Here is a 20,805-nt window from a genome sequence, read left to right as displayed (position 1 = left end):
TTATTCTGATGTTTAAGCTATAATAATTGAATGCTTCGAATTCCGCCACCCACTCAACACACAATGCCTCCAGAATTCGGCGAAAAGGTAGTAACGGAAACGGTCTTAATGAGAATGAAGTGGTTCACCTTCTTACTAGGTTCCCACGTTCCCTCTGCCTTCCCTGTTATGTGTTCCTACCACTAAGAATATAAGATTCCTCAGATTTTTTTAAAAGCTGTTATTGACAGCTTACGATATTAAACTATATTTTTTAGTAACGTCGGCTCGACCAAACAAACACACTTCAGCCTAGACACAATATTAGTAGATAAACAATAAGTTATGTATATGCCTCAAATACTTCAACTATACGCAATCGAACCTACGGCCTCGTTCCTGCACGAGGATGCCAACGAGGCGTGTTGAAGTCTGCAAGCCATGTCATAAATGAAGTCGAGTCACGCGCCGGACGCGCGACGCATTTCAAGACGCATAATTATTGATATGTAACCGTTTCTTGAAAAGTTATTTTTTTTGCCTAACGGTTATATTTTACTTGCAAAGTACAGTACAGCTATTGCTAGTATAATTATTTATTATGTAATTCTTGTTACTGGAACTTACGTATGTATATATGTATAATGTATATCCCAGAGCTGCCAGACCTACGTCATTTTAGGAAAGCTGAAATTTTGAGGACTATTAGCCTCATATGTACATATGTACGAGTAGTTAAGACAGTATGTATATTCAGTAATTTGAAAGTGGGGCCCTTTCAGAGATAGCGCCAAATAAGGGTACATCTCTGAGAGTGTGTGCTTATGAAGGATCTTGAAATAGTCCATAAACAGTATATGTAACATTAAAGCTTGCTATTATAACATTTATAACATAATTTGCCCCAATTTTAAACAACGGTGGAAAATCGACGGTACGTGGGGAACGAAGTGTTACACAAGGTTAATTGAAAAAATCACATACGATTAAATTTTGTGGCGTACAAATACTGATATATAAAAAAACCACAAGGTTCCATCTGCCTTCCCTACTATATGCGAGATACAGCTTAAACCTAAAAAAAAAGACTATCGTATATACTTGGTATACTGAATACATAGTATATACTCGTAAACATATCGCCTTAAACCATCTAAGATTGGTATCTTTCTCAGAAAATTTTACTTATAAACGTTAACTACCGAATGGTTATTTAATTAAAGAATTCTATAGATGTAAGTGATAAAATACTCCGGTCTCGGTCGTTTGTTTGTCACACACACGCACACACACACACACACACAGACATACCTGTACTGAGTCATCGAAATTCTTGAGCTTAACGCATTATTACCTACACATGACTGTATTTAAAAAATATTGTATTTTATTATTTAAAAGCTCGAAGGTTTATTTTTTTTTAAGTTTACCATGCATTCTGCATATAGCAGGGTAGCAGAGGGAACCTAGAAAGCTAGTGTTAAGATACCTTTTCCCATTGAGATTGACATCTCTATTTTCTGCCGAATTCTTGAGGCATTGCGTGTTGAGTAGTGGAACTCAACACCGCACTTTGTCTCGTTACCAGAGCTACGTAATATTAAATATTTTGAACCCACAATCGTCTTGTGCCGATGTGCCACAGTGACCTGTTACCTCGATTTAATAGAAAACTAACAGTAAAACTATTGCAAATTTAAATCTAAATAAAAACATAGATGGCACGACGGACATTTAACGTTTATTTATATATACAGAATTCCGTCAACAAGTCGATAGTCTTATAAATAATTACTGATGCCGTCCGCATATGGCCATTGTGTTGAAGGGACAGTAAATTGTTCTAATATATAGCTCTCAGCTTAGATGAACAAGCTCCGGACTCACTTCTGATGATTAAAAATGTCTACTGAACGAACAACATTCTAAATTGATAGCGATTAACTTTAACAATAATTATATTTATTTAATTATACCTTATATAATAGCCACAAGGCTATATTATACATATTATGAAACAATGCTTCCCAATATTTATTTTTCTTTTATAATATACTAGCGGACCCGGACGCGGCTACGCCTGCTTGAAATATAAGAATATAATTTCTATAGAAATATAATTTCAATCTAAATGAAATGCTAAAAGTGACTATTATATTTAGTTTCATAAGGATGAATATCAAAATGTCGCGGTAACGAACGCGGTTGCGTAGCGACGACGGTTGTTATTAACATGGCAGAATAAATTGCATGTCAAATTAGAAAGTATTTTAATTTATTAGTATATATGTGTAATGTAATATTATATAGCCTATAGCACTTCTGAAGAATGCAGCTTTCATACAAAACAAAAACAAAGTAAATCGATCCAGTAGATCCAGAGATCTTAGCGTTCAAACAAACAAACAAACAAACAAACTCTTCCGCTTTATTATATTAGTATAGATATTTTTCAATTTCACGCTGTATATCTTAACCGAACCGCAATTAGTATATCAGAGCAGGAAAATAAAAATATTTATTATAGTTTTCCCCGTGTGTGGATGACCCACTGCGCCACAACGGATACAAGCATCCTCGTGTTAAACCCCCTATTCTTAGGTTATTATTAATTCATTTCAAAGATTTAGATGTTAGCTGTAGGTAGCATACAGCCGGGCGCCTACTCTGGCTTAGGGAAACTTTATCGCCGAGGCATTTATGAGGCATTGCATGTGTGAGTGAGTGGTGAAACTTAACGCCGCAATTTGTCTCGACACCAGAACTAAGAGGTCGAGTGGTAATCGAACCTACAACCTATCGCCCCCTGACCACGAAGTCTTTGAAGTCTATCTAAAAACAAAATGGTAACACCTCACAGCGCAACACCACGTTAATGAATTTAAATTGCACCTCTGGTTCAGATCTGCTAAACGCTTTGTTTGGTGCGGCGATACCATCTAGTTCCGGACGCTGCTATCAGATTGTACGCATTCATTATACAGGCTGTTGTTTTTTAAGGCGGCTGCGTTAAAAATAATTATTATTTGCATAATTGATGGCTGTGGGTTCGATTCTCACTCGAAGGAATGAAATATTTTCATTTTCTCGTTCTGGTAACAAAATGAAGCGAATTGGGTTCCGCCATTACATGCAATAACTCGAAAATTGGGCGGTTAGAGGTCTCTTATCGCTTGCCTCTGTCTATACACTATACAAAGTGAAATTAAAAAAGGCTTTTAATTTATTAATTTAATCCCCTGATGATTAAGGCGTGAAGCAAAACAAGGTTTTATGTTTATAATTTTCATTTACCATTTTTATTCATAAAAAAATTAAGAACAATATTTTTTTGCGCTAAAGAATAGTCTTACAATATTTATTTAGGCCATCTTCTCAAAGGATCTCTTAAAATTTAAATTTTAAAAGTACAATTTAGCAAGGAAAAGCTGATTACTAATTCATATATTCAAATTAAAAATTAATAACGATAGCATCTCAGTATATTGAGGACTGCCTGACTCTACTTACTTCTTCTTCTTCTCTCTGCCTTACTTCCTATGAGTGGACATTAGTATTTATGTTTATAACTCCTTTTAATATTAGTCATGGCTGTCCACACAATATTATTATATAGAAATTCATTTTACTCTTTAGTGCCTATTTTCCAACAAGGCTTAAATAAGCAAAAGATCTCTGGCACTGATTTTGGCATACATTCAATTTGGCCGCTTTTCACACATTGGTTCGTTAAAAGTAAAAGGCTTTTGGAATTTGTTTTACTAATTTGTTTGAATATAACTATATAAACTTGTAATAACACAAGACGCGACTTTGGGTTCCGCCACTCAAAATGTTTACTTACATCTGTGGAGCGGAGTGTCCTAACACAAGGTTCCCTCTGTCTACCCTGCTATATGCGGGATACAGCGTGAAGCTAGAAGATTTTTTTTAATAATTATATATTTCAAAATTTATTATTTTGCGAGCACCATATATAACAAAAGTGCACAATTTCTTTTACGCAAAGGTTTTTACCCGTCACGGTTCAAATACTTCACTAGAAATTGCCCAGCTTTCTACACTTTGCGAATTATAATTATCGTTTAGTATTTTATATAAATCTTTAGGCCAGGCAGGCACAAGCGTGCAACTGCAAACGCGACATGTCTTAATGATATGTCTTAACACTGGGTCCCCAGGTTCCCTCTGCCTACCTGACTATGTGCGGGATACAGCGTGAACTTAAAAAACTCTCTTAGTGCTCGAGGTTCCTCTAACTACAGATACCATAGGGTTACGTCGAAACGATTATACACATTATGTGCCTATATCATTCCTCGATTAATGGAATACCACCACGAAAAAAATTCTTCAATTCAAATTAACAGTTTCTGAGATTAGAACGTTCAATCAAACAAACTCTTCTTCTTTATAATATTAGAATAGATGAAACAATATCGTCCCGAAATCAAGTCATATTCACACGCTGTTTGTCAACAGACCGTAACGAGCGTCGAACCTGCTACTGCCCGCCTCAGGGTATAATTATAATGAAATTAAAAAAATCCTTCCGTATTATATGTTGGAAATGATTAATGTTTATAGTAAATTGTGTTTTTTTTTTGTTTTTTATGTTGTGATGAGCGCGTTATTTATAGTACGAGATTTTTTTAAAGCTTCGTATTAAGCTTACGTATTATTACAATAATATGGTATCACCGAGCCGGTCTGGTGATGGAGCAGGCCCAGTCGGTCTGGTAGTGGAACTCTACAAAAGCTACTATTAAACCTAACTTGGATTTTTTTCTTCAATTTAGGAATCATAGAAGATTACTAAAAAAATTCATAACAATAGATGAATACATACATGAATTTCGTCCTTTTTATCGATTTTGCATAGGTTTACCAGCGTGGAATCCTACGGGAACACTGGAAAAATGAAAATTCTCTAAATCTAAATACCTCAGCGGGAACTGAATAAAAAATAGTATCTACGCCGTTATACTATACCTTTTTTTAGCTTCACGCTGTCCTTCAACCTGTCGCGTTTACAGTCTCAAGTTTATGCCCCTGTACCATGACTGGTCTCGACCATACAAAACCTACTTAGAAAAAATGACCAATTCATTTCACTTTTAAATGAAAGTTAACATTGAACTTCAAATATTCATTTTAATATAAATTGGCCAATTAAAAGATGCTCCAAAAGTTTTTTTTGATACATTATTTTGGTTTTCGGTCGTGACTTAGCAGCACAGGGTCTGGCCATAAGCACGAAGTTAGTGGATTCGATTCCTAATCTGCACAGTACCCAGGCGCCAGGACGGCATCGACAGGCTACATCTACCTAAGACCAATACATATATACATTAATGTTATACCTTCTATTCATTGTTATAGGTTCAGAGGCTCAAGTGGAATGTACGCCAGAGTACATGAGGGTGATGGTGCCCATGGATGGTGATAGAAGTATATCTTACCTGGATCAATTGAAAGGTAAGTCAAATTATAATTAGATATCTAGTTGTTAGCGCTGTTGAAACTTAATACTACTAGCGTCATCTGTCGTCCGTCATCCATGTCGTCCCCCGAATGGGAATCGAACCTACAACGATTAGTCATATCTGCCTGGATGCGGAACGATAGCTGTTAAAGATATATATGTACTCGTAATTTCACAAAACTACGTGTACGTAAGAAGTAAGCGCTTTCTACATTTTTTTTTATTATTTATTAAAATTTATTCAACGGTTTAAGTTTTTTTGATTGAAAATTATTTATTCTTTTTTTCATTTGGAGTTTCGTAGTATGATTATTTTCTTTTTTGAATATTAAAATCTAGATTAGGTGATTTCAGAATGAAATAATATTTCCATTTTTCACGTACCAGCTTTAGAGAAATGATAAACCCAACGTCAGTTTTCTAAATTAAACATTTTGTAATTATACTTATTGTAGAATGTTCTGACTATGTATAAGGGAAGGCAGAGGGAAACTGAGAATCTAATGCTAAGACATTCCGTTCCCATTAAGACACTTCTGTCCGACGAATTCTGGAGGCAATGAGTATGTAGTGATGGAGCCCACCGCCCGTTACCAGAGCGAAGATATTACTTTTTTAAATATTTCATTCCCTCGAGTGACATACAGATTATTAGTAAATTTAATTTCAAATCAAACTGTTTACCTCCTTTTTTAGGAGGCGGTTATAAAAAAACAGCAAATCGTCCCTGAAAAAATGTTATTTTCAAACATAGTGAAACTCGAATAGTTAAAACAATACAGTAGTTAAATTCACACGATTTCAAAATGTTTTGTTACCTTCGTTCTTTATTGTAGCACTGCAATGTGATTATATTCATGAGAAGTAATGTATAGGTTGAAAATATCAAAATTTAATTTAAAACTTTGACTTTCAAAGCGCGGCGTTGAGATCCACCACTCAACACGCAATGGAACTACAGAAGTGGGGAACGGAGTGTCTTAACACCAGGTTCCCTTTGCTTAGCTTGCTGTGTACAGGGTACAAAAAAATCAAAAAAAAAATGTTCAGTGTGAGAATAAAAAAATATTTTTACACAGAAAGGACCACAAGCAAAAACAAAACAACTTGAAAGCTGCAAAACAAGTAAAAGCTTTGTCTTTTTAAGTTCGTGAGTTCTATTTAAAGTTATCTATGTCTATCTACAATAAAATTTAATTACACTATTAATTGAAACGCACTCGTCGCTTTACGGCGGTCGCTCCTAAAATGGACGATGCAGTTACTCATGGCCATATAAGAACCTATTGTTGAACAACTTGTTATGTTCCCATAGTATTATGTTTTCTTTTGTTTAATTGAGAAAAAAAGCAATTAGCAATTTTATCTGGAACTCATTATTTATATGTTCAATGAAGTAAAATAATTATTCACACTGAAATCTTTATAAATCTTTATAAATACTTTACAAAATCGGTAAATTAAAAAAAGTAAGACACTCGCAGATATGGAACACTAACTGGGTACTACTGTATCTCAATCATAATTACTTCCGCAATTATAATTTCTTTTAGTATCGTTTTTATTCATTTTCTCTCTCCTAATATGTAGAGCTTATAAAATATGGATTAGATTGTTATGAGAAATAGCGTTTTTATATGTAACTAATCGTCGCCCGCAGCTTTATTCGCGTGGACTTTAATATAAAATATAATGTAAAGTAAAATCCTGCGTGCGATTCCCGCCTGGAGTAATGAAGTATTTAATATTTTTATATTTACTTGCTCTGATAACATGGCAAAGCACGTCATTGAGTCCCGCCACTCATCACGCAATGCCTCCAGAATTCCATGAAAACCGGAGAACGGAAGTATCTTAACACTAGGTTACCAGGTTCCCCTTTGCCTACCCTGCTATGTGCGGGATACAGCGTGAAACTGAAAAATGTATTATAATTATATTAAACGTAATAATTACGTAGCGTCATCTAGCAAAAATCGAATTTAAAACCATCGCTCACAGTGAGATATTCCCAATTTATTTTCGATAAATATCAGCTACGTAAACAATAAGATTACGAGAGGAATGTACGTACTTGTATATCCTCTAGAACTGTGACGTTGAGAGACGTTTGAATAACCCCGGGGTGTTGATGGTAGCTATTTGAAATTGTAATACTCTTTGTATTCTTTATCGTTCCTAGAAATTTTAAAGGAAGTAAATAATACAGGTTGAATGTATCGTTGAAAACGCGACGGGGAATGTTTTTTTTTATTTTCTCGTCCCGGTAATAAGACACAGCGTGGCGTTTAATTCCGCCACTCAACACGCAATTTACATTACCTAAAAGTGGAAGGAAAGCGGGATGCAGCGTGAAGCTAGAAATCAAGTTAAATATATAGAAAACCAAGGCTTCAACCCGACAATGTCGTGAACATTTTGATTTACGCTATTTTCATTTTAATCATCCCGCAAATAATGGGATCTCGCGGGATTATAAATTCTTCAATATTGGTATTAAATGGAATTTGTGATATTGGAAGCCTTATGGTAAGCCAAGTGGACAATATTTTCGACTAGCTTTCACTTCTTGGTTTTGCCTTTGTTTTACTACTCCACTCGACTTCTTACGTTTTCAAAATCACCAAAAATAAAAAAACTTTTTTATAGCTTCACCCTGTATCCCTTATAAACCAGGTTAGTGTCCGACCCATTCTGGGTTCAATTCCCACTCGAAGAAAAGAAATATTGAATGTTTTCATTTGTTCGCTCTGGTAAAGAGAAAAAACGCGGCAATGAGTCCCGTCACTCAACACACAATGCCACCAGAATTTGGCGGAAAATGAGGAATCTTTATTGTTTAACTTCAAATTTCGTTTCTTTTAAATTTTGTCATTGTCTTTTATTATTTTTTTTTTATTTCCAGACTATTCACCTTGCCAACCAACGATAGAAGGACTCATGCACACGTACGTGCTCGATCTCGTCGACTACCACAAGTGCGCTGTTACTCGCGTCCTAAACACTTACACTGTAAGTAACCATCTTTCATTTCACGCCTTATCACGCACAGCGGGATAGATAGAGGGTGTTGAGTGTCAGTGTCTTGACTTTCTGCAGGTCGAATTCGAGATTTTGCATGAGTGACGTAACTCAATGACGCTCTCTTCGTTACTTAGGATTGAATTTATAAATCGCTCTCAACTCTGGGATCGAACTTGAGATACCATTTTCATTGTAGTTTAGTATATAGTAGTAGTTTTTCATAGTAGTTTTCATTAGTGTTTCATAGTAGTTTTTTTTTCCATTTAACAGCATATCAGCAAGATCGTCTTAAGAAATACTTATTGACTGACAGACAAAGCACAGACGTAAATACTGAACTAAGGTTACGGAGTTTATCGGAACACTTAGACCGGATATCTCGATTTTTCGACGAATTTAAATAAGATTTGCCATTTTATTTATTAAAATCCATAAAAACAAAGGAGTGACGACCAGTAATAACAAAAGCCGCTTAACTAGTCAATGATTCTTGCACTTCTAGGCTTCGTCTTTAAGGAAGTAGATACATTTAAATATCTAGTATCTAGACGTAAAAACAATAAAAACATATTTAAAACTTTATTGTGTTCATAATAACGTTCAATTTTGTCTATTGATCCTACTGTATATCTGACAATTCCACATTACATATAAGGTGTAAGGAAGACATCTGGATGATATTTTTTGTTCGACTCCCGTTAGAAGGTTTTTTTTATTATGGTTAAATATTTTCCGGATGACTTGTTTCCTAGCTACTATCATTGAAAATAACTATATAATGGTAAGCATGTAACTATAAACACGACCATTGGGAATTCGATTCGTATTCGGGGGAAAGCCCGAATACGAATCAATAAAGTTCTAACTTTGAGAACACCAAACGAGGCATTAAGTTTCAACACTCTATAACAATGTCATATTCAATAACATTCAATAGATTCTCTCTGCCTACCTTGCTGTATAAGGTCTAACTTTAACGCTAAAAACATTGATCTAAATATTATAATACAATATTCTCTAATTTTGTTTTCAGGGCAAACGGACATACTATCACAAAATCGTGATAGAGGACTCGTCGGGAGGCAGAGAGACTGTCAGAGCACGATGTGAAGTCACCGGCAAGACGCGCGCCGTCGCAAAACGAGCTGTCGAAGCTTTCCCATTGGATTTCAATGAACCTGAGTAAGTTTTTATTATATGTACTTAAGGTTATACTCGTATTATAAACCTGTTAAGTTATTTTGTTGTACGCACTTATCTCAGAAACTACAAATTGGAATTGAAAAATTGTCTACCTTAGAAAGGCTTATTCTATATAAAAAAAATAGTAACGAGCCAGTTGTTGTACCAACGGTCAGAGTAACCTCAGATGCTGAGTTTCTTGCGCCGGTTCTTCTTAGGTCTGAGGCACTAACTTTTGTGAACTGGTGGTAAATTATTTGACGTTCAAAAAATAAACCTTGTAACTTTTAATCTTGAATAGAAATATTTGAATTTGCTTGAAACATATCATGTGGACCCAAAGTTTTTTTTATTTACCCACGGGGGAGAATCCATCTAAAACTTTAAAAATCTACTAAAGATAAAAAAGCTGTAGATTTTTTTTCTTATTATAAATGATTTCATTAAAATCATTATTATTTATTATAATTTCAGTGTGTTGAACATCACAAGATACATGGAGGGTCACGCTGGTGATCCAATCTTAGGAGCAGCTGTAAAGCAAAATGGAAAACAGTAAGTCTTTTAATGGAAAAATATCTAAGAAACATTCACGAGGAAAATAATATATTATAGAAACCTGTAGGTACCTAAGAGGCGTAGGTTCAAATCCTAAAATGTATTTTTAAGAGCAACAGAGAAAAGCAGAGAAAACCTGGAAACGTAGTGTTAAGATACATAATTTCTCATCGCATCATCATACACATCGTTCCCCACATTACGTCGACTTCTAAAGGCATTGCATGTTGAGTAGCGAAACTCAACTTTTTATAAAATAAATAAAAAGAATCTAATATAATATATAACTTTTACAGAGTGTCTGGTGAAATATCAGTGAGTCCCGGCACTCCGCTCTCTATGGAGATATTCCTCGACGAGTCATCCGGTTCTGTTTACGGCATACTTGTTAATTATATGCACGTTACTGATACTGGGAAACAACAGGAGACTATCATATTTAATGGGTAAGCTAGTAAATAAATAAGTGACTGAGTGGAATTGACAACATTTCTTTATAGAAAAAAATAGATTTTCTTCTTAAATATATATGTTATCAGTACTGGGAAAGAATTTAAGTCTATTATATATAATGAGGTGACTGAGTGAATGGAAGACTGAGTGTGTAAATTAATTAATTTACTAATTAATCAATGATTTATTAAATGTAAATACGGCATGGATGTGAAATACTTGTAAAATGAAACATAGGTGAGTATGTAATATTTAACATATGATGATACATGTGCAGGTATTTCAATAATTATGTTAGTAAGCGTATGACTAAATGAGTATATTGTTATTCTTTCTATATATAATTCCAGATGCTCAGTGGATCCGTATCTCTTCGACAACTTCCTGACTTCTAACGGAAAGAATTTAACGGCTAAGTTCAGAGCTTTTAAGTTCCCCGACACTACATACGTACAGTTCATAGGCAAAGTGACTGTCTGTGTTGATAAATGTCAAGGGGTGAGTTACTTATTACTTTTATAATTTCACGCTTTTCCCGGATAACATGGTGAATAAAGGGAACCTAGTGCTAAGACGCTCTGGGCCCCACGTATCGCCCAGTTTTGAAGGCATCGTGCCTTGAGTCGCCACTCATAATTGTTCTTGATTTATATATGTATTCAGAAAATACCATTTCAAAATATATATATTAAATTATAGTATTATAAGGCAATGAATTTAACTGGATAAAACCTCGGTTAAATTATGAGAAGATAAAGATATTATTTTCTTATGATAAGTATTGTGTACATCGATTTTTCAAAATATTTATTACGGTTTTGGCACTCTCTATCCTATATCTTAAAAAAAAAAATATTTTCCTTTATCAACAATTATTTTATTTAATCTATTTTTACCTTTTATGCTCTCAGGTACAATGTAGTAATGGAGTGACCGCATATGGACGGAGACGTCGGTCAATAAGCTCTTCCGCAAACGCTAATAGAGTCTACGAAGTCTCCTTAACAACTATAATTAAAGTGGACTGGGATGATGGCGTTAGGAAAGAAGGTGGGTTCGATCAATATTACCTAAATAGTATTAAGTTATACGCGGTAACGGTATAATAATTAAAAATAATCTTTCTTTTCAGAATACGTTTTATCGCTACCAAAAAATTTAAAAGTCGGTAATCAAATGCTCGGCGAGGACGGAACACCCGCGACCGTCGAACAAACCAAGGACACCAAACTAGTATATTATGAAATGACGAATAATGCTAATATTAATATACAGATGTACAGCGTGATTTTAATTATTAGTTCCGTATTATTTTTTCTTTAAATAATCTATTTGTATAAGATTAACCAGCTTTTTTTATTTGTGTGTTTAATTTTTTTTGACTAAATTTTGATACTCAATAGTAACGTTTCTTATTTAGATTTTTTGGTGTATTTTTTTATTTGTATGTATGCAATTTCGTAGTTTAACTTCAGGTGATGTATTAATAAATAAAATAAATTAGTTTAATTGAAAGTGATGATTAATGTATCTTTAAGTGCCTTCTTAACTTAGAAACTGCCAAAAAAGTTAAATGATAATGATTATAAGTAACTTTTTCTTTGTTATCTGTCATGTATGTTTCCCTGCTTTTATACTCTTTTGTAACTTACTTTTGTAACTCCAGAATTTACTAGGCCTGTCTAAACTGTACTGGATAAAAATCCAATCCATCCAAAGCGATAAATATCACAAAATGGCGGTAACAGTCATCATTTTTTTATGTGCTTCGAGTGGTTTGTAGTTCACAGACCTTAATATTTTATATTAATTTCATTATGAACTCTTGGAGATATCCATGAGTTTTCGAAGAAAGACTAGTAATATAGACAACAAAATAATTCTATAAAAAATGTGTTTTTTTTTATTTTTCACGAAATTAATATTTTTTTATTTTTCTTTTTTGGCACCTAATAATGCTAACGCATTTAAGTTTACTAGTCTTTAATAATACGTTGTGTAAGAAATAGGCAGTGTTAACATTTCTACCATATTTTGTATAATTTGAAAGTTGATATTTTGTTCCATTTTTTTGTTTCAAAAAGAATATCTAACATTTACTTCAAGATGTGTATGATTCTTTTAATTATTGTATCTTTTTCAATTCAAAGTAACGATGAAGTTTAGTCATTGTATAAAGTCATTTTATTTAGTGCAATGGTATTTTTATATCATTTTTTTTTGGGTTCTAACCAAATTGATTTCAAATTTTATATTAAAGACAATTTATTCTTGACAATTTTAACGGATATGATTTTTTTTATATTTCTTTAATCAAGTTTCATGTCAGTGCTTCAAAACAATTTACAAGTGAAAATAACATTAATAGTATTAGTATTAAGAATAATAAAACATTAAAACTATTGTGCACTTTTATTCGCATTTAATAATTGTCCAAGTAAAGATTGGTTTAAAAAGATATTTATTACAAAACTTTATGGGTAAATTAATAATTCACTATTATTTATCTATATATATATATAAAAGGACTTGTCCTCACTGACTGAGGTAAGACGCACGCACAGCCGTAACCGCTGATAGAAGAAACGTGAAATTTGGACAGATGTTTACTTTTGTAATCTGGACATCCACTAAGAAGGGATTTTGAAAAATTTTAACCCTAAAGGGGTGATATAGGGGTTGAAAGTTTGTATGGAAAAAAATTTAAATCGGCACCGATTCTTATAAAATTTGAAATTTAGATTTTTAAAAGTATTTAATTGAACACGTGTTTCATCGTTTTCAAGAATTCTCCCTCTAAGGGGGCAAATCGGGAGTTGAAAGTTTGTATGGAAAAAAAATTAAATCGGCATCGATTCTTATAAAATTAGAAATTCAGACTCTTAAAAGTATTTAATTGAACACATGTTTCATGGTATATTAGAAGCTGCGCGCGCCCGCTAGTTTATAATAAAGATACAATTAAGGTTCAGAGTGATAAAATAACCTAAGATTAAAATGATACAGAATTATTAAAAAAAACACAAAAACGATGATTTCAGTCTTTTAATAGAACCATTATAGATAAATCTAACAATACTAATCAGAAACTAACACTGAAGACACAATGAATGAAGAACAAAATCACAATACAAAATGTTAAATCTCAATTCCTATATATAAAATTGGACAGACGTTAATAGTTTTGAAGTACATCGCAGATAATTTATCATTTTATTATATTTCTTCCATATATACAAATCTTTTTTTTTTAATAAAAATAAGAAATTTTCACTACTGGCAACATTTTAAAACTTTTTTTATACAACGACTGTCATGTATTATTGTATTATAAGTCAAATGATAAAATATCAGCGAAAGTACTTGTTTCAGAAAATATTTTAAAAATTCTTAGTTGATTAAAAAAACATCTTAAACACGAACAACTACAATTTAAAAATACAAATATGGACTGTAAGAATTTAATCTAAATTTCTAAATATAAATTACAGAAGTATTAATTAAACAATAGTTTAAAAATGTACAATTCCTTTGTCTCGTAGGATTTTTTATCTTTTTTAATTAACTTAATGGTAAATAGATATAACTAAATAAACGAATAAACAGTAGCTTAACTATAAAAATTTCAATATTACTGGCAGATATCAATTGTTTTTGACAGATTTAAATTGATTTTAATATTATTATAAAAACAATGATTCAGAATTTATTTATGTATTATAATTTTTTTATTTGAGTACTACGTTCAATCTTTCTCTTTTTTCAATTAACTTTTAAATTTGAGAACAATAATCATAATTCATTATAAATGTTTATAATTATATTATCATTAAGAAACCATCAATTGAAATAGGCACAATAGTTTTAAAAATGCCTTTTTAAATAATCGATATCCACATTTTTTATTAAAAATAAAATTTAGAATTGTGCGTGAAAGAAGGAACTTTGTTTATTATATAATAATTAATATTTTACAAATTTCAAATAAATTTTAAATACATAGTACATGAGTCATAATTTTAGTTTTTAAAAAATTATATATAAAGTTGTACGCATTTTTGGACAAAGGCAAGTTGAATTTTTAGGTAAAAAAAATAATCATTGGTTGTACAAATTAGTCCTCAACAAAATATATTTGTTAAAAAAATGTTTAATCGAAACTATTAGGATAAGAGTAACACAAGTAAAATCTAATAACAATTTTTATTAAAATAACTACAAAATAAAGTTATTTCAATACATTCATCTGACAGACGGACAATTTTGTATCGAAATAAATTTATTTTTTCATATATATGTATTTTGAATATAAGGATCTAAATACACAACTAACAAATATACTAAAATGCTAAAAATATTATTTACACAATAATAGTATGTATATCGCTTTATTAGTAGATTTTGATTGTTTTTTAATAGAAGGCAAGACATCGTTTACTTATAAAAAGGCCCGTTTTAGTGTAAATTTAGCTATGTTAGAAACATTGAAGGATTGAGAAAACCAATTGATTTTGTATTTTAATTAATTAATATGCATATTTTTATGTCATATTATAAAAACTCCTACATACTCTACTTGGCACACAATTCTAAATAACTAAATCTATAAATTATTGTAATGAAATGTTATTTTTTTAATCGTTTATATTATTAAAATATAGGTAAAAATGTTAAATTGAGACTAAATAATTACTTTAAATCGACAGTTAAATAGTAATTTGGAGGAAGAATTGTAATTTAAAATAATATTGAACGAGGTACAGTCTTGTAAATCAGAGCACTATGAAGATGCCCTAACTTTGTTTTGAACAAACAGTCATAAAAATTTATATTTCTTGAAAATATGATTAATTTCAAAATATAAGCTTTTCTTAGTTTATTTGTAAGTTACTTTATAATATAGTTTTTGGGTTTCGTACCCAAAGTTAAATCGGGACTACACATCCTAGATTACTAAGACTTCGCTGTCCGTCCGTCCGTCTGTTACCAGGCTGTATATCACAAAACGTGATAATTAAACAGTTAAAATTTTCACAAATGATGCATTTTGCCGTCAGACTTTTGCAGTTATAATAACAAATACTAAAAAATTAAATATAATTAATAGAATTAAGAGATATGAAAAACATAATTCATTCGCACTTGTCTATAATTACTCTTGACTCTGTCTATGATTACTCTTTACACTGTCTATGATTACTCTTTACTCTGTCTATGATTACTCTTGACTCTGTCTATGATTACTATAGACAGACTGAAGAGTGAAAGAATCGAGTAAAAGATTTATATGCATGTATTATGCATATACACCTTATTTCTATAATTCTTCCTGTCTTAGCGCCAAATATAGAGTTTACACTGAACTGAAAATTGTTCTACTCAAACTTTAAATTTTTAAAATGAATACTTTTTAAATATACGGATTTCGTTATATTATAAATTTTATTGAGATGCAATTATACAGCCAAATAATACTACTAAAAATAATTTGTATCACGATCGTGTCGTCTCTTTCGCACTAATCAAAAATATTCGATGTCTATCTCGGTCTTTCTGAAGCGAAAAACTTAGAAGATCTAATACACCATTTTAGCAATTACAATAGGAATTTTTAGTATATTATAATAATAAAAATTATTGAGTATTTTAGAATCTCGATTTTTATAATTCAGTAAAGTAGAGAGCAATATTAATTCAAAAAAGTCATAATGTCACATTAACGCCATTCGATTGTCAAAACGACAGCTCACTTGTCATAATGACAGATTACATTATTAACAATTAAAAAATTCCACCTTCTGCTAAATCTACAATTTTTAAAACTTTATATACACATTCGAAGACGAAATTTGGACTACATTTAAATTAGGTACAGTCAGCAAAATATTTTAATTAAATTTTATAAATATTATTGAAAACCAAAATTTTTGCGTAAATAAAAAAATATTTATCATTTCATTCACATCAACCATAAACACAAATATTTTATACACAGCTTCACGCTGTGTCCTTTACAAAAGAGGTCGGCAGAGGGAACGGAGTGGGCAACGCAATGTTCAAACAGTGGGCACTGTTCAGACATACCGTTCCCCACTCATCAAACATTTTTCGAGGCCTTGTCTTGTTGCCAGAGCAAGGAAATTAAAATAATTTATTTTCTCAAGTGAGAATCGTATTCACAACTATCGCAGTTATAATCAAACACTGAATCACTATTTGACGACTTTCCCAGAATACCTTATGTTAAAAAAAAACTCTGAATAATTTGCAATATGTTGCTGACCGTACCAACATTTCGAGGTTCCGTAGTAAAATTGAAAAATACCACAGTGTCGAAAGCTCGCTAATTCGAATTATTTATAAACGATCAGTTAATTATAATAAGACTCTTATTATCGCTTTTATTTGTCACCCTAAAATACTACATTGCCAGTATATGTAAATTTAATTATTACCTGTGACAAGTGTCATACAACTGTCTTCTATTGACAGTTTCACGTATTTTGTTCTTTAATTGTGGCATATACATATATATACTTGTCAAATATATATTACTTTGACAAGTGTTATACAATTGCCATTTTGACATTTCCAACATTTAATCTGTCACTTGTTTCTCAGAGCCACTCTGCCATCCCGAGTCCATAGTATTTGTATCGCTGTAGCAATGATGATGGTTAGTTTTTAAAATCTCATCTTTTTCACGAACCGTTTCATATTGAGAGTCGGGCGCCAAGCATTTTGACACTTCCGGTTCATTAGAATATACCGTTTCCGGTTTAATATTTCTGTCATCGTCTGACAATAAAGATTCTTCCGTATTTAGCGACAGCGGTGATAAATTTGGGGTAAAGAAATCTTTATTCGAATCCGAACTTGACTGTCGCGGATTTTCTTTTATATTCTTAGGACTAGTGCGTGTCATACGTAATGGTGTTACGTGACGCATTTTAGGACTACCTTCTATTCTTATACTTGAATTTAATTCCGACATTCTGCGATCATCGAATCTTTCACTGCGAGATTCATTTGCTCTTTCTCGTTCACTCATTCGGTCTATCCTTGAATCATTTAAGCGATCGCTCAAACGTTCATTCCGCTCATTAAGTCGGTCTCTAGAATCATTCATTCTATCTCTTGGATCACTACGATCTGAATCATTCAATCTATCGACTCTTGAATCATTCAATCTATCACTTCTTGAATCATTTAATCTTTCCACTCTTGAATCATTTAATCGCTCAACTCTTGAATCATTTATTCGATCAACTCTAGAATCATTCAATCGTTCAACTCTTGAATCATTCAATCGTTCAACTCTTGAATCATTCAATCTATCAACTCTAGAATCATTTAACCGATCTCGTGAATCATTCACTCGTGCCTCACGCGATTCATTAATTCTATCACTCATTCTTATTTCGTTCATTCTTTCAATTCTCATCGAATTGTTCAAATGTTCGATCTGTTGTTCTGTTAATCGTACGGAATTATTAAAATCCCTTATTTTTTCTTGTTTTATGTGTTTTTCCGTGTTTTTCGGTCGTCTTTTTGAACCGACTTGTGGTTGAGGTCGTTGTTGACGTGTTAATGTGAATGATGTGTCCGATTCAGATGTTGATTCTGGATGATTCTCTATAGTGCCGACTAAAGCTGACATATTATTTGCATTTACACAGCAGTCCGCCTGGAAATAATGTAATTTTGTATTAATTTAATAAAATATCAAAGAATCGTTAAATGTTATGCCACTTCACTATTTTGACAGTAGCCAGTTGGAAGTTTAATTGTAAAAGGCTATGGGTTCGATCTGTACTCGGAACGAGCGCAGCGTTGAGTTTCACAACTAAACTTCATATCTCGGCTCCGTCGGTAATAGAAGAACAGGATTTACGGGAATAGCTTTAAAAATACTCACATTACAACAACTCGATACATCAGCGAAATACACTTCAGATTCTGTATTTTGATTCACACCACGACAGTCTTGTATTGAAGATCTGTTAAAACACAAAAAAATTAGGGAATAAGTACTTGAGGCCGTCGTTCCGCAGTGGAATAGCGTAAACGGAATGGTTGTGAACTTATTCCCTCTAGGGAATTTTCATTTATTTTTATATAGTAACAAGACAAAGCGTGAAATGTCAATGGAGTTCAGCCATGCAACGTCTCGAAAATGGGGAATGGTGTCTCATCTTAACGCTAAGTTCCCGTTGCCAAGCCTGCTATATGTAGGATATAGCAGGAAAAAATAAAGTTTTATTATTATTATTTGTAAGTATAAGCACTTTTACCTGACAGGCGAATGTTTATCGTTTTGAAAACCCAAATTTTCTTTACCCAATTTCGGACAAGACTCGCTGTTTTGATCTAAAACAAAACAAAAAATAAATAATAGGAACCTTATAAAAATAACAAAAATTCCTTATATGGTTTTTGCACAAAATAATTTAAGAGTAAGGAATTTGACTTTTCTAACAAAGACAAATTCAAATTTTATTTGAAATAAGAAATTTAATACTCAATTTTTTTATATCTAATAAATTAGCACCACCGATTTTATTTTTTACTTTATTTACTTTCATTTAAATGAAAAAATAATAATAATAACAATACCTTTACAAGCAGTTTTTTGATGTAAACACTCAATAGCAACATCTTCCCTACAATCTCGATGTAAATTTCCCGAACTAACTCCAAGCCTTTGACATCCTCTATATGGGACTAAATGACCGCGTAAAGTGTTAAATCTTTCCAAATTAACATCCTGTTCGTTTGGGTACATATGATTCATTTCTTGATTCATCCTATTCAAGTCCGGATTTAATCGAGGCAAGTCCGGGTTTAACCGAGTCAAGTCTTGATTCATTCTTGATTCTTGATTGATTCTGTTGATTTCTGGTATGTTTTGCATTTGTATGAAGTTTCTAGAACACGCGTGTTGTAATGTTTCATGTTGTATTGAATTTCGATGATCGATGTGGTGATGATGAAGTAAGGTGGCGGCTGCTGGATCTTGATGATGGAGGTGATGACTAAAAAAGGGAAAAAATATATAAGGAAATTAAGTATTCAATATTAATATTACAAATTGTATAATAATTATTTAAGGGAGAATGTATACTATACATTGTACATTGAAAAGGATTGTGAAAAGAAAAAAATATTATTATGACTTTTATAAGGGCCTAAAAATTGTGAAATCATAGTTTCAAAACAAAATACACAAAAAAAGATAATATAAATATATATACTTTTTTAATTGTGTTGTTTTCAACAAAAATATTTGCAAATTAATTATAATCATAGAATAAAACTGATTCACAATTCACATTTTTTTAAATATGGAAAAAAATACTTTAACCTACCGGCTACCATTTCTCCCTTGAGGACTATAAGGGGGAGGAGGTCCCCACACTCCTGTCTGCGCATCAAAACTCCCGCTGGTTTCCCCAAAACCCTCTTGAAATCCGGGACTAAAACTAGTACTTTGTCCAAAATTAGTACCACCTGGGTACTGATTTTGACTAAAATTACCCACGTTTTGGGAAAAATCTGAACTTTGGGGATAATTACTAGGATTTTGAGGAAAATTGACAGGATTTTGGGGAAAGTTGGCGGGATTTTGGGGAAAATTGGGATTTTGACGGGGGAATTGGTTAAAATTTGCAGGGTAATTTCGTTCGTCGTAAGATTGTCCCGGATTTGGATTTTGTTCAGTTTCGCAAAATCCGTAAGCGCTGTCCCCGGATTGTGGTACACCACTCATTCTGCATCGGGAACTAAAAAATATTTTGATATAAGTTTTTTTTTTCTCCACGCTGTATCCTTCATAAAGCATAAGCAGAGATAACCTACTACCCCACTTTCCGTACAATTTTCGACATCGCGTGTTGAGCGGCGAAACTCAACGCCGCCTTTTATTGTGGTAACAGAGCGAGCAAACGCAAAATTAATTCCCTAAACGCTGTGCCGTTGTGATGTGGTGCGTGTTAAAATCCATCACTAATCACGCAATATCCAAAAACATTGCGGGAAGTGGGGAACTAAATGTTAACATTAACAATAGTTTGCGCACACTCAGCCTGCATATTGCAGGATACATCGTAAAGATTTACAAAAAA

The 20,805-nt window shown here is 32.4% G+C and overlaps 2 protein-coding genes across 2 annotated transcripts in view; one reads left to right on the top strand and one right to left on the bottom strand.

The window, feature by feature from the left end:
* The window catches only part of qsm (Zona pelucida superfamily protein qsm), a 34,766-nt gene extending 21,685 nt beyond the window's left edge, over window positions 1–13,081 (top strand). Inside the window, exons 3-10 of the mRNA XM_085187898.1 lie at window positions 5,362–5,457; window positions 8,370–8,476; window positions 9,522–9,670; window positions 10,145–10,225; window positions 10,525–10,674; window positions 11,032–11,179; window positions 11,593–11,731; window positions 11,814–13,081. Coding sequence (XP_085044024.1) covers window positions 5,362–5,457; window positions 8,370–8,476; window positions 9,522–9,670; window positions 10,145–10,225; window positions 10,525–10,674; window positions 11,032–11,179; window positions 11,593–11,731; window positions 11,814–12,004 — 1,061 coding nt within the window. The 3' untranslated portion in view covers window positions 12,005–13,081. The remainder of the gene's footprint in view (window positions 1–5,361; window positions 5,458–8,369; window positions 8,477–9,521; window positions 9,671–10,144; window positions 10,226–10,524; window positions 10,675–11,031; window positions 11,180–11,592; window positions 11,732–11,813) is intronic.
* Window positions 13,082–13,711: 630 nt separating this feature from the next.
* LOC146537156 (uncharacterized) lies at window positions 13,712–20,537 on the bottom strand. The gene is made up of 5 exons (XM_085187897.1): window positions 20,050–20,537; window positions 19,298–19,716; window positions 18,976–19,051; window positions 18,600–18,681; window positions 13,712–18,368 (listed from the first exon to the last, which is right to left on the bottom strand). The coding sequence occupies exons 1-5, from the start codon at window positions 20,520–20,522 to the stop codon at window positions 17,280–17,282; spliced, it is 2,139 nt and encodes a 712-aa protein (XP_085044023.1). The 5' UTR covers window positions 20,523–20,537; the 3' UTR covers window positions 13,712–17,279.
* Between the last annotated feature and the right edge of the window lie 268 nt (window positions 20,538–20,805).

The sequence above is a fragment of the Heliconius melpomene genome, chromosome 7 (genome assembly GCF_056956725.1).
Source record: "Heliconius melpomene rosina isolate 202511_hmr_F chromosome 7, ASM5695672v1, whole genome shotgun sequence".
In the NCBI taxonomy this organism is placed as follows: Eukaryota; Metazoa; Arthropoda; class Insecta; order Lepidoptera; family Nymphalidae; genus Heliconius; species Heliconius melpomene.
Note: the sequence above shows the minus strand (reverse complement) of the source record. Positions and strands in the feature narration are given on the sequence as shown.

What these genes read in the sequence shown, in the direction of transcription:
- LOC146537156 (XM_085187897.1), bottom strand. Translation starts at nt 20,522, where the DNA reads ATGCTTTATGAAGGATACAGCGTGGAGAAAAAAAAAACTTATATCAAA. An exon ending in TCAAAAAACTGCTTGTAAAG is followed by an intron (nt 19,052 to 19,297) that starts GTATTGTTATTA and finishes GTTTTGTTTTAG; the next exon opens with ATCAAAACAGCGAGTCTTGT. An exon ending in ATGTATCGAGTTGTTGTAAT is followed by an intron (nt 18,369 to 18,599) that starts GTGAGTATTTTT and finishes CATTATTTCCAG; the next exon opens with GCGGACTGCTGTGTAAATGC.